Source organism: Pteronotus mesoamericanus, unplaced genomic scaffold, assembly GCF_021234165.1.
Source record: "Pteronotus mesoamericanus isolate MK-2021 breed Mesoamerican mustached bat unplaced genomic scaffold, CSHL_Meso_final scaffold_12, whole genome shotgun sequence".
Lineage (NCBI taxonomy): Eukaryota > Metazoa > Chordata > Mammalia > Chiroptera > Mormoopidae > Pteronotus > Pteronotus mesoamericanus.
In genome coordinates, this window is record NW_026555303.1 from 12,136,506 (window position 1) to 12,151,464 (window position 14,959).

The window sequence follows — 14,959 nt, forward strand, 5'->3', positions numbered from 1 at the left end:
ATTGTCAGGTAGAAACAAGCTGACCCAACTTATGTAACTAGACTTGACCACATGGTGGTGTTGCAGGGGAATGGGAGGAAGAGGCAGAGAGAAAATATATATGTGTGCACACAAATACACAAACTCTTCATTATTTCAAATCTTTATTAGTCTAATTTAGGATCAGTCTTACTGTTCCAAATAAATTATTATGCAGAAACTCGGGGCTTTGGACATCCTTTGGTCCAAGCTTTTCATGTCTTGGGGGTGGGAACACTTCCAAAATACTTACCATAGCACCTGGTACATGGTAGGCACTGATCATTTAGTGACTAAAAGAACAAATGAATGGTATGGAATTACCCAAGGTCACTGAACTGGGGCTGGAACTCCAAGTTACATCTTTCCACCTCCCAGCTTAGTAGGTATGAATGGACCAGATGCTATGGTCAGTATTTTGGATGTGTATCCCACCCCCAAATATAAAGGTTTGGGCTAAAGGACATCAAAAGCCCTGAGTTTCTGCATAATTATGTTTGGAGCAGTAAGATTAGAATGAACGCTTGAAACCTATACAATCTTATTAACCAATATCACCCCAATACATTTAATTTTTTTAAAAGATGTTTATTTATTTTTAGAGAGAGGGAGAGGGCGGGACAAAGAGTGGGAAAAGAACATCGATGTGAAAGAGAAACATCAATCGCTTCTCGGGCACCTCCCAACTGGGGGCCTGGCCCACAACCCAGGCTGGTGCCCTGACTGGGAATCAAACTGGAGACCTTTTGGTTCATAGGGTGGCATTCAATCCACTGAGCCATACCAGCCAGGGCCCAATCAACTTAATTTAAAAATAAAAATAAATAAATAAATAAATAAATAAATATATAAATAAAAAGAGTAACTAAAATGATGGAATTTAAAAAGTGAATTTGTTGATAAAATAACAGAATTATTCTAAGCCCAACTGAAGCATTACCTAGTCCTTTGGATTTTTTGCACTGCTGCACAATTAGCATAGATAATTGAGAATTTGTATCACTTTTCATGTCCACACAGAATACATTTTCATCTCTCTCTGGTATAAGTACATAAACTGTGGGAACCATGAGCCATAGTGTCACTAGTAAATATTAATGACAATTTTATCTGCCTTGTAAATGCATGTATATGCAGAGGTAGCATCTGTATATGTGTATTCTCCTTTAAATGTCATATAAAAAGTAAATGAATGAAACTCAAAGACTTTTCAAATGTCTGGTGCCAAACTGGTGGACCCTGAACCAAAAGTACCCATTTAACATTCCATAGAAACCCATAAATCCTCTGAGCCATAAGAAAGCCAATTTATAGGTCCTCTATTATCTGAGATGACTGAGATACTGAGATTATATATATATGTATGTATATTATATATTTAATGTATATATGTATATTATATATAAGATACATATACATATATATAAATTTTATCACTGATATAAATTGTGTAATAGAATTGTCATGTTTAATATGAAATTTATGTATATATATGTATGCACACATAATATTTTCATTCACATTTAAAGATGCTGACTATAATTTTAGGAATTAAACAACATATTCTAAACAGTAATTACATTTTCAATCCTATTTTTCATACTGAATATAACTAATATTATAAACTCCAACTGTTGCTATTTTCTATTGCAAGTTTTTGGAGGGTATATACCATATCTAGGCAATTCTCTTTGTATAGTGCCTAGTATATTGTTGCAAATAATTAGGTGTTTAATACAAATGCTTTTATGATGATGACAATGCTCACAAGAATCGACAAATTCATTCTCACAAGAACTAAAAACTACTGAGAATTCTAATAAGTATGATTACCTTTGCACTTATAAATTGATCACTATTTTTTAAGGAAATCACTGTGTACCCTATTATACACCAATGCACCCCAATTGGGTACCCCAAGCACCCATTGCCTCTCCTTTGTCCATTCCTTCTTTCTATTAATGGTTTGAAATATGGGGAGAGTTTGTGATATATATTTTGCCCTAGTCTGGGAGCTAAAAGACTTGATGCATAGGACTTCAACAACTTTGGTCTATGACCTTGAACAAATTATGAAATCTCCATAAGATGAGTAGGTTTGACTAGATTATCTATAAGGCTTCTTCCAACTCTAGAAGTGTCTTAAATTTTGGGCTCTCAGAGACTTCTCTCTTCCAATTATGCATAAAGTCTCAAAGGATATGTTAGTATGGACAGAGGGCATGTTTATATAACTTACATAATCATGGCTGAATGCTGCCATTTCCAGTCAGATGTTCCAGGACTGACATTGATGTCATGTGCATGGTGGACATTTAGGGTTCTTGTCACATATTTTTACTATAGACAGTGGCACTCTCTTGGGCTGACTCCACTGTTTGGTCTGGGTTATCTGGCTCTGGCAGTAGAAACATAGAGCTGGCTTAGGAGTTTTAGAATACTGATTCTTTAAATGTATTTGGGCTGAATAAGAACCATGATAATTTTTAAACTATTTTCTCCATATCTATCACTATAATTTTTAGATGTGTGTTTAAACTCCCAGCACATTTATGTTAGTGAGCTCCTGGTAGTAATAATTTTTGACAATCAGAGAAGGTCCAGGATCAAGTAGAAAAGAGACTTTCAAGGCTATAAGAAATGCTCACATTTGTCTTTTATCTTTACAGTGACAATTTTGACTAAGCACAGATGCATTCATTCAACAAATAATTAGCAGCACTAGGCTGTAGCATAGGGTGGATGGGGTGGGGGCAGCAGTGTCATAAATCAGAGGTGGTTCCAGTGCTCAAAACACTCTCAAGCTAAGGTGAGCCATGAGACACGCACTCGACGAGCTAGAATATAAAATATCTGGTGATTGGTATCACACAGGAGGGATCAAGATAGACCTTTCAGATCTCTAAAAGGACCAAAGAAGATTGAGGCACTTCTGGCCATAAGGCAGACATAGGGCATTTTCCTGGAGAAGTCATTTCTTAAGCTGGGTCATGATAGATGAGTAGAGTTTAGACATGGAGGGAAGTAATTAAACAAAATGTATTATGTCAATTTAATAGAATAGTATTCAGCCTTAAAAAGGAAGGAATCTCTGACACATGCTCCAGCATGGATAAACCTTGAGGACACTTTGCTAAGTAAAATAAGCCAGCCCCGTAAAGACAAATATTGTATAATTCCACTTACATGAGGTAACTAGAGTAGTCAAATTTGCAAAGAAAGTAGAAGGGTAGTTGCCAGAGGCTAGAAGATAGTGGAATTGGAAATTTTTGTTTAATGGGGAGAGTTTCATTTTTGCAAGATGAAAAAGTTCTGGAGATTGGTGAGACAACAATGTAAATGGACCTAACGCTACTAAACTATACACCTAAAAATGGTTAAGATAGTAAATGTGCTATTATATGTATTTTACTGTAATTTTAAAAGTTAAAATGGAGTAAATTATCAGACAGTGAAAAAGAAAATGTAATGAAGGGAAGGCTTTTTTCAACTCTAAGAATCTGTATGAAGCAAAGCATGAAAGTAAAGAAAGCAGGATATGTTCAGTTTGGTGGGAGGTTCATGGGAAGGAGTAATAGATGATCAGGGAGGGCATTACATACCAGTAAAGGAGCTAAGCCTTAGTTTGCATCTGGGCAAAAGGTAGTGAAATATGTGCAGCTTTGTTTAAAAAGCTCACGCTGGCAGGCAGCTGATTGAGAGTGGATTTAAAAAGCTTAGCTTAGAGTTTGGGAGTCAGCCAGGAGGCTGTTTGATAGTCTAAGTCAGAAAACACAAGAGCCTGCACTTTGAGGCTTCCAAATAGGAAAAAACAGATTTGAGAAACATTGGGGAGATATGATGAATAAGAATTTGCAATTGATTGGGCAAGGTAATGGATAGAAAAATATTAAGAATGAAATAAAAGAGTGGTTTTCTTTTTTAAATTTTTTAAAAGATTTTATTTATTTACTTTTAGACAGAGAGGAATGGAGGGAGAAAGAAAGAGAATAAAAACATGAATGTATGGTTACCTCTTGTGTGCCCCCTACTGGGGACCCAACCTGCAACCCAGGCCTTTGCCCCGACTGGGAATCGAACAGGTGACCCTTTGGTTCACAGGTTGGCACTCAATCAACTGAGCCACACCAGCCAGGGCAGAACAGTGGTTTTCAAAAAGTTTTAGGAACATTATTATAACTTTTTGACATAAAATCATTTATAGAATTTCAATATATAAAGATGATTAAAGCAGAGCAGCTCAGATGGGAGGCAAGGTGGTGAGTACACAAGTTCCAATGTTCCTGGCCCAAGGATGGCTACAATACCCTTACTGACATGGATAAATCCACCCTTGGTGACAGGGAGGACCATCCTATAATTAAGAGAGATAGGGAGCTGTTTCGGTTATCAATTTGGTTTCAGAGAAATCTGAGGTCCCAATGGGCCATCTTGATGGAACTACCCAGAGGTGGTCATTACAGGTCTAGAGATTTGCAGAGAGTATAATATTGAGGTTTCCTTTTGGGATATACTGTTTATTATCAAATTTGTGATAATGCATACAGGGAGAAGAAGAAGCATCATGGCAAATATGTTCAGATGTAGATGAGCCAGGACTGTCCCATAGTTGCCAGTTAGGGAGAAAAGAGTCTGCCATGTGAAGAAGCATACAGGTGGTCTCGGGACACGTGCTATCACATAGTTAGAAATCTCACCACCTACTTTCTCTCTGGATCCCATTATGTTTATGGAAATGACAGGTCAGTGTGAATCTCAGAAGTCTCTTACCCATTTGATTTTTGACCTTGTCAAAATGAGCTTTCACCATCTGAAGACTTCAAAATGAGGAGGCATTCATGTAGCATTCACTTAGCTGTAAATGAGTCAAGCTCCTCATATGAATGAAAGGGCAGCTTTGGCCTTGGCCCCAATGTAATGATTATTGCAGAAAAATGACTGGTTTGATATTTGACTGCACTGGATCTTGTATCTTGCACAGTGACCTGACCTGAGTACTTACCCTAGTGAAATTTTGCAGGCTGGTTCTCTTATCAAAATTATACACCTCTACCTCACTCCCTCTCCTTCCCTCCCTTTCCCATTCTTCTCCTCTCACATCTCTTATTAGATTTAGACCCACTCCCTCTCCCTCCCTCCCTTTCCCATTCTTCTCCTCTCACATCTCCTATTAGATTTAGACCTTTGCCAATGGCTGTGTTCATGGGATGATGGGATAATGTGTCCCCAGTACGTGACTGGCTTAGTATTTGGTGTCATCATAGAACAAAATCTGTTAATTCACAGAGTTCATAAAATATACCAGGGTCACTATTTATCCTCAAGCTGTGTCCATGGTTTTCTTATCTCTTGCCTTGTTTGTTAGTGTGCTTCACATTCACATTATGAAAAGATGTTCTAAAAAACTAGACCCAATGGAAGTTATTTGTCCTCCTTTTTCCCAGGAGAGAGACACACCAAAAAAGGCAGCCTCTGCCACCGTTACTGTCACCAACACTGCTATTGCCACTGCTACCACCACTGAAATTGTCACTGCCCCTGTCATGGCCACTGCCACTGCTACTGCCACAGCCACTACCACAAGCACTACCAGTACCATTTCCACCACCACCTCTACTATTACTACTGGCCTAATGGGTAGCAGTCACCTGGAGATGACGTCCTGGGCAGCCCTGCCCCTTCTGTCCACCAGCACCACCAGTGTCCGGAGACCCAAGCTCACTTTTGATGACTCGTATGTTGTCCCCAGATTATCGTGGACCCAGTTTGGGAGTGGTGAATGGGAGGTGGGGTCAGTATGACTACTAGCACCATGCAATGTGTCACCTCAAAATAAGACTTCAGTAGCAGTTCCTATAGCCTTAAAAATATATCCCCTTTCCTCACACACTCCTATCCTTACAAAGAAATATATTTGACCCATTTTAATTGTCAATCTCTGTTACTGTTTCCAAAGGCAGGTGTTTAATTCTTGATTTTTGTCCTCCTTTCTTATCAATGTCCCCACATAGAACTGTGAGCCAACAAAGAGGTTTACAGCTCAATTTTATTGGATTTGTTTGGATAATTGGAACATTTGGGTTTGGAGGATGTAGTTATTTATCTTAATGAGCCATTGTGTACTTCAGATTTCATTTATAGAATTATTTCAAGGTTAGTTATTGTATGAATGATAACATTCTTCTGCCCGTCTCAAGGTGTTGTATAAGAATGGATTTATAACAAAAATATTTTTGATTATGCCATTTTAACTGAAAAGATGACCCATTTGCTTCTAAAAGAGGTCATTTTGTTTGTTTAGGGTTCACAATGCTGATTATTACATGCAAGAGGCTAAGAAGCTGAAGCACAAAGCTGATGCACTGGTAGGTTTCCTTCCTCTTGTTGCTTTGTTCCCATTAAAGTTTTATGCTTTGAAGGTAAACACAGAAGGGACTTTAAAAACAATACAAACTTTCTGATTGCTACTGTGATGTGGGGCGATTGGAACTGCTTAATTCCTTACACTGTAATTCCCAAATTTCTTTGCACTGTGTTATCCTGCCTTTCATGTATTGGCTTTTTCACCGTTCTTCCTCTTTCCCCAATTTCAGAAGCTCAATGGCATGTGCTATTATCATTGCCTTTCAAATGGATTTCAAATGACTGTTGAAATTGGTCTGGAGAAGGTGGGGGCTTTATTTTGGTCTGGTAAACCAGAAACTGGTGTAGGAAGGAAGAAGGTTTTTGAAAGCTGATAAAGCGGCCTCAAAATTTGGTTTTGCAAAATTCAGGTATGTAGAAAAAAACTCAGCTCCTTGCTGAATTTGACTACATGTTTCCAGAGTGAGACCCATAGTCAGTCTAGGACCCTGAAAAAAGAGGAATTTTGGTTACTTGGATATCTCAGGACATTTGGTCCTGCTGCCTCTAACTAAACGTTTTAGCAAACTAGAACAGTGATGAGCCCAGCATGTTGTGTTGTTCCTCAGGACTTGATTGATCCTCCTAACAGGGGGTCTCAAACATGTGTTGTTACAATTACTTTGGGAACTTTAAAATAACCCTGCTGCAGTGATCCAAGATGGCAGAGGAGTAAGTAGAAGCTACACTAAGAACCTCCCAGGACCAATCTGGAATTACAACTAAACTGCAGAAATCATCCTCAATAACCAGCTGAACACTAGCCAGAAAGAAGCCTTATAATCAGGGAATAACAGAATAAATCTCTTCACCATGACAAGACTGAATAAAGAGTGCAGAGGAGACACAAGAGGGCTGACTGGGCTCTCACAGGTGACAGCTGGAGTGCTGTAGGGATATTTCAGTGGCCAGAGGGTTCCTTCTGAAAAGTGTGGGGTCTAAACCCCAAGCTGTGTTCCCCAGCCAACAGGACCAGAGCCAAAAATGAACCCAGGTAACATCCAGCTGTGAAAAACAGAAGGGTTTCTGTCTGCCAGGGAGAGACAGCTGCAGATGCAGAGACCCCCTTTAAGGACCAATGCACAAAATTTCATTTGCATCCACTTACCCTGGGCTTCAGCTGAGGGACAGCAGAGTTGAGTAGAGTCTGGGTTTGGTAGCTTGGGGAGACAACTGAAGGAACAGCCACCAGGATTCCTGTGCTAAGTCATTCCCTAGACTACAGGAGCCATCTTTCTTAGGCAGAGCAATCCCCTCCCAGTGCTCTGAGTAGTATAGTGTTAACCCATTCATTATTTAATAGCATGTTATTCAGTCTCCATAGATGAGAATGTTTTTTGAGTTTTTTCTTGAGGTTGATTTCTAGTTTCAAGCCATTGTCATCTGAGAAGATGCTTGATATGATTTCAATTTTCTTGAATTTATTTAGGCTTGTTTTGTGTGCTACCATGTGGTCTATCTTTGAAAATGTTCCATGCACATTTGAAAAAATGTATCTTTTGATTCCTTGGGGTAAAAAGTTCTGTATATATCAGTTAAGTCTATTTGATCTAGACTGTCATTCAGTGCCACAATATCCTTGTTGAATTTTTGCTTGAAAGATCTATCCATTGTTGGCAATGGAGTGTTAAAGTCCCTACTATGACTGTGTTGCTGTCAATAACACTATTTTTGTTTATTTTCATTTAAAAAATGTTATTGTTCAAGTAACAATAACAAGTAACAAATGGAGACAATTTTTCCTGACACCACTTTCCCACGCCTGATACCCTCAACTGACACCAACAATCCTACCCCACTTGGGCTTTGTCCATGGGTAGTTTATCCATGCAACTTGAGGATCCTCCCCTTCCTCCTTCTTTATCCACCTCCCCTCCAGTTACTACTGTCAATTTGTCTTTTATTTCCATGTCGCCAGTTATATTTTGCTTGTTTGTTTGTTTTGTTGATTAGGTTCCACTTACAGGTGAGATCTTATGGTGTTTGTATTTCACCACTCGGCATATTTCACTTAGCATAATGCTCTACAGTTCCATCCATGCTGCTGTGAAGGAGGAGCTCCTTCTTTCCTACTGCATTGTAGTACTCCATTGTGTAAATGTATCAAAATATTTTGATACACTCATTTACTGATGGGCACCTAAGTTGCTTCCAGCTCTTGGCTACTGCAAATTGTGCTGTTAGAACATTGGGGTGCATAGGTTCTTTTGAACTGGTATTTCAGGATGCTTAGGGTATAACCTCAGCAGTGGAAGCACTGGATCAAAAAGCAGTTCCACTTTTAGTTTTTTAGAGTTATTCCTTACTGTTTTCCACAGTGACTGCACCAATCTGCATGCTCACCAACAATGTATTAGGGTTCCCTTTTCTCCACAACCTCACCAGTACTTACTGTTTGTTGATTTGTTTAAGATGGTCATTTTGGTCAGTGTGAAGTCATAGCTCATTGTGGTTTTAATTTGCATCTTACTGATGGCTAGAGATGCTGATCATCCTTTCATATGTCTCTGGGCCCTCTCTTTGTCCTCCTTGAGGAAGTGTCTGTCCAAGTCCTTTGCCCATTTTTTAATTGGATTGTTCGTATTCTTGGAATGGAGTCCTGTGAGTTTTTTATATGTTTTGTAAACCAAACCCTTGCCCAAGGTGTCAGTGGCAAATATATTTTTCCATGCAGTTGATTCCCTTTTCATTTTGCTGATATTTTCTTTAGTCGTGCAGAAGCTTTTCATTTTGATGAAGTCCCATTTGTTTACTCTTGCCTTTATGTCCCTGCTCTCAGGGACATATTGGTGAAAATATTGCTGTGTGGAATATCTGACATTTTCCCACTTATGTTCTCCTCTAAGACTTTTATCGTATTGTAATTTATATTTAAGTGTTTTATCCACCTTGAGTTTATTTTTGTGTATGGTATAAGTTGGTGGTCGAGATTCACTTTTCTTCATGTAGCTGTACAGATCTCCCAACACAATTTGTTGAAGAGGTGATTTTTACTCCATTTTATACACTTGTCCCCTTTGTCAAATATTAATTGACCATAGATATATCAGTTTATTCCTAGGCTATCTATTCTGTTCCATTGATCTATGTTTCTGTTTTCATGTCAGTACAAGTCTGTATATTTTACATTGGCCTTGTGATACAGTTTGATATGATAACATATCAATCTTTGAAAAGTCTGTTCTATATTTGTGAAATATGTCACTGGTATTCTAATAGGGATTGCATTGAATCTATAGCTTGCCTTGGGTAGTATGGATATTTTAATGATATTAATTCTTCCAATCCATGAAAATGGTATATGCTTCCATTTATTTGTGTCTTCCTTAATTTCTATCCTCAGTGTTACATAGGTTTCTGAGTATAGGAATTTTAACTCCGTGGTTAATTTTATTCCTGTACTTTATTATTCTAGTTCCTACAGCAAATGAGCTTTATTTTACCCTGATTTCTGTTTCTGATATTTCATTGTTTGTATACAAAAAATGCCTTTGGTTTCTGAATATTGAATTTAATCGCACTGTTTAGCCAAATTCACTTATTGGTCGAGTGGCTTTTTGGTGGAGTCTATACGGTTTTCTATATACACTATCATGTCATCTGCCAACAGTGACAATATTACTTCCTCCCTTCTAATGTGTTTTCTTTTTCCATTTTTTAAAAAAATATTTATTTATTTATTTATTTATTTATTTATTTTTGTTAAAACACATTTGTCTCCACCTTCCAACCACCACTTTCCCCTGCCCCCCCACACCTCCTTCCCTTGATCCTTCCCCACTTTGTCATTGTCCATGAGTCCTTGATATATGTTCCATACATTGACTCTTCCTTTCCCTTTCTCCACCCACCCCTCTCTCCTCCCCTCTTGAATCTGTTGGTTTCTTTTTTTCTTTCAATGTTGCTGGTCATATTTTCCTTGCTTCTGTGTTCTGTTGGTTAGGTGCCACTTATAGGTGATATCCTATGGTATTTCTATTTCACCCTTGGCTTATTTTGCTTAGCATAATGCTCCCTAGTTCCATCCATGCTGTCGTGAGGTGTAGTACTTCTTTTTTTCTTTCTGCTGCATATAATTTCCATTGTGTAAATGTACCAGTTCTTTGATCCAATTATCTACTCATGGGCATTTAGGTTGCTTCCAACACTTCTTTATTGTAAATTGTGCTGCTATGAACTCTAGGGTGCATATGTTCTTTTTAATTGGTGTTTTGAAGTTCTAGGTTTTAGTACCAGCAGAGGAATCCCTAGGTCAAAAGGCAGTTCTCTTTTTAGGTTTTTGAGGAAATTCCACACTGTTTTACACAGTGGCTGCACCAGTCTGCGTTCCTATCAACAATGTAATCGGGTACACTTTTCTCCACAGCCTCGCCAGCACCTGTTGTTTGTTGATCTGTTTATGATGGCCATTCTGACTGCTGTGAAGTGGCATCTCGTTGTGGTTTTAATTTGCATTTCTTTAATGTCTAGTGATGTTGAGCATCCTTTCAAATGTCTCTAGGCCCTCTCCATTTCTTCCTTGGAAAAGTCTCTGCCCAGGTCTTTTGCCCATTTTTTAATTGGATCATTTGTCTTCTGGGAGTAGAGTCATGTGAGTTCTTTATATATTTTGGAGATCAACCCTCTATCTGATGTATCATTGGCAAATATATTTTCCCATATGGTTGGCTCCCTTTTCATTTTGCTGATGTTTTCTTTAGCAGCACAGAAGTTTCTTATTTTGATTAAGTCCCACGTGTTTATTCTTTCTTTTATGTCCCTTGCATTAGGGGACATATCGGTGAAAATATTGCTGTGTGGGATACCTGAAAGTTTCTTGCCTATGTTCCCCTCTAGGACTTTTATGGTGTTGCAACTTATATTTAAATCTTTTATCCATCTTGACTTTATTTTTGTGTAATGGTGTCTGCTGATGATCCAATTTCAATTTTTTTGCAAGTAGCTGTCCAGCTCTCCAAAACCATTTGCTAAATAGGCTATTTTTACTCCAATTTATGCTTCTTCCCCCTTTGTTAATTAGTTGCCCATATAGACCTGGGCTTATTTCTGGGCTTTCTATTCTGTTCCACTGGTCTATGTGTCTGTTTTTGCTCCAGTACCAGACTGTTTTGATTATACTGGCCTTGTAATATAGTTTGATATCTGGTATTGTGATCCCTCCTACTTTTTCTTTCTCAAAATTGCTGTGGCTATTTGGTGTTGTTTATGATTCCATATAAATTTTTGAAATGTCTGTTCTATTTCTGTGAAATAGGTCATTGGTGTTTTAACATGGATTGCGTCAAATCTATAAATTAGTTTGGGCAGTATGGAGATTTTGATGATATTAATTCTTCCAATCGATGAACATGGTATATGGTTCAATTTGCTTGTGTCTTCCTTAATTTCTTTCTTCAATGCTGTATAGGTGTCTGCGTACAGGTCTTTTACCTCCTTGGTTAAGTTTATTCCTAGGTACTTTATTTTTCTTGTTGCTATATCGAATGGTATTTTTTTTTCTGATTTCTTCTTCTTCTGTTTCATTGCTGGTGTACATAAATGCCTTTGATTTTTGAATATTGACTTTATATCCTGCTGTTTTGCCAAATACACATTATGTTGAGTAGTTTTTTGGTGGATTTTACAAGTGTTTCTATGTACATTATCATGTCACCTGCAAACAATAATAGTTTTACTTCCTCCTTTCCAATTTGGATGCCTTTTATTTCTATTTCTTTTCTGACTGCTGTGGCTAGGACTTCCAATACTATGCTGAATAGAAGTTGTGAAAGCAGACATCCTTGTATTGTACCGGATCTTACTGGGAAAGATTTTAGTTTTTGCCAATTGAGTATGATGTTGGCTGTACATTTTTCATATATGGTCTTTATTACATTGAGGTATGCCCCCTTTATTCCTGTTTTGTTGAGTCTTTTGATTATAAATGGGTGCTGTACCTTACCGCATATTTTTCTGCATCTATCGAGATGATCACGTGCTCTTTCTCTTTCCTTTTGTTTATGTGATGTATTATATTTATTCATTTGTGTATAATGAACCATCGTTGCATCCCTGGGATGAATCCCACTTGATCGTGGTGGATGATGTTGTTAATGTATTGCTCAATGCGGTTTGACAATATTTTGTTGGGGATATTAGTATCTATGTTCATGAGTGATATTGGCCTCTACTTTTCTTTCTTTGTAGCATCTTTATCTGTTTTGGGGATTGGGGTGATCCTGGCCTCATAAAAAGAGTCTGGGAGTCTTCCGTCCTCTTGGATTTTCTGGAATACTCTGAGAAGGACAGGGGTTAGCTCTTCCTTAAATGTTTTGTAAAACTCTCCTGTGGAACTGTCCGGCTTAGGGCTTGTTTGCTGGGAGTTTCTTGATTACTGCTTCAATTTCCCCAGCTGTTATTGGTCTGTTTATGCTTTCTGCTTCTTCTTCGTTCATTGGCAGAAGGCTATACTTTTCTTGAAATTTGGCCATTTGATCGAGGTTTTCAAATTTCTTGGCATATAATTGTTCATAGTAATTTCTTACAATTCTTTGTATTGCTGCAGTATCAGTTGTTATTTCTCCTCTTTCATTTCTGATGTTATATACTTGGGTCCTCTCCCTTTTTTTCTGGATGAGTCTGCTTAAAGGCTTGCCGATTTTATTTATCTTTTCAAAGAACCAGCTCCTGGATTGCTTGATCCTTTGAACTGTTCTTTTTGTCTCTATGTCATTCAGTTCTGCTCTGATCTTGATTATTTCCTTCCATCTACTTTATCTGGGATGTATTTGTTGTTGCTTCTCCAGTTCTTGAAATTGTAGGGTTAGGTCCTCTATTTGAAATGTTTCTATCTTTAAGTAGGCTTGTATTGCTATGAACTTCCTCTCAGGACTGCCTTTGCTGTGTTCCATAGATTTTGGACTGTTGTATGTTCATTTTCATTTGTTTCTAAACATTTCTGATGTCTTCTCTTATCTCATTATTGACCCATTCATTTTTTAATTGTATACTGTTCAGTCTCCATGAGTTTGCAAGTTTTTGGGGTTTCTCTGTGAGGTTGATTTCAAGTTTCAAGTCCTTGTAGTCTGAGAAAATGCTTGATATTATTTCAATTTTCCTGAATTTGCTGTGGTTTTCTTTGTATCCTATCATGTGGTCAATCTTTGAAAAAGTTCCATGCACATTTGAAAAGAATGTGTATTTTGCTTCTTTGGGATGTAAGATTCTATATAGTCAGTTAACTCCATTTGTTCTAATATGTCGTTCATCTCCACAATATCCTTGTTGATGTTTTGTTTGGAAGATCTGTCCATTTTTGTCAGTGAGGTGTTAAAATTCCCTACTATCAGTGTGTTGCTGTCTATATCTTTTTTGAACTCCTCCAAGTTTTTCCTTATATCTTTGGATGCTCCTATGTTGGGTTCATATAAGTTTAAAATGTTTATGTCTTCTTGGTGGATTCTTCCTTTGAGTGTTTTAAAGTGTCACTCTGGGTCTGTTTTATTGCCTTTGTTTTGAAATATATTTTATGTGATGTAAGTATAGCTACCCCTGCTTTTTTTTTTTTTCTTGCCCATTTGCTTGCCATATGTTTTTTCCACACCTTTACTCTCAATCTGCATTAAGTCTTTTTTTCTGATGTGGGTCTCTTGTATGCAACATATATGTGGGTCATTTTTTCTTATCCATTAAGTTATCTTTTCTCTTTCGATTGGGGTATTTAGTCCATTTACATTTAGAGTTATTACTGATAGGTACTCATTCATTTTTTTTTCCCATTCATACCTGTTTTTTTATCTTTCTCACTCTTTATTTTCATCATCTTAAACCAGTCTCTTTAGCATATCTTGTAGTCCTAGTTTTGTGCTTTTAGTCTTCTTTTGTCTGTGAAACTCCTTATTTCACCTTCTATTTCAATTGAGAGCCTTGCTGGGTGGAGCAGTCTTGGTTGCAGACCTTTGCTTTTCATGACATAGAATATTTCTTGCCGTTCCCTTCTGTCTTGTAGTGTTTCTCTTGAGAAGTCAGCTGCTACCCTTATCGGGTCACCCTTATTGGATACTACCTGTTTCTCCCTTGCTGCCTTTAGGATTTTTTCTTTGTCTTTGATATTTGCCATTTTAATGATGCTGTATCTTGGAGTGGGCCTCATTGGGTTCCCCTTGAATGGGGCCCTCTGTTCTTCTTGGACTTCTGATACTTTTTCCCTCCTCAAACTGGGGAAATTTTCCATCCTTACTTTTTCAACAGGTTCTCTATCCCTTGCTCCTCTTCTCCTGGTATCCCTATTATGCGTATATTATTACACTTCAGGTTGTCCTGCATTTCGCTAAATGCACCTTCATTTTTTTTTTTTAGTCTTTTTTCCATTTCTTGTTCTTTGTGGGATCTTTTCCCTACTTTGTCCTCCAGCTTGCTCATTCAATCCTCTGCTTCATCTAGTCTGCTTTTGATTCCTTCTATTGTGTTCGTCAATTCAGAAATGGTATTCTTCATTTCCTCTTGTCTCTTATTGATAGTTTCTAAGTCCTTTTCCAAGTTGATATAATTTGCTGTAAGT

At 37.7% G+C, this 14,959-nt stretch overlaps 1 protein-coding gene across 1 annotated transcript in view; it reads left to right on the plus strand.

The window, feature by feature from the left end:
- Nucleotides 1-14,959, plus strand: part of AFF2 (ALF transcription elongation factor 2) — a 640,196-nt gene that overhangs the window by 588,572 nt on the left and 36,665 nt on the right. Inside the window, exons 13-14 of the mRNA XM_054587889.1 lie at nt 5,463-5,752; nt 6,320-6,383. Of these exons, the coding sequence (XP_054443864.1) occupies nt 5,463-5,752; nt 6,320-6,383 (354 nt within the window). The remainder of the gene's footprint in view (nt 1-5,462; nt 5,753-6,319; nt 6,384-14,959) is intronic.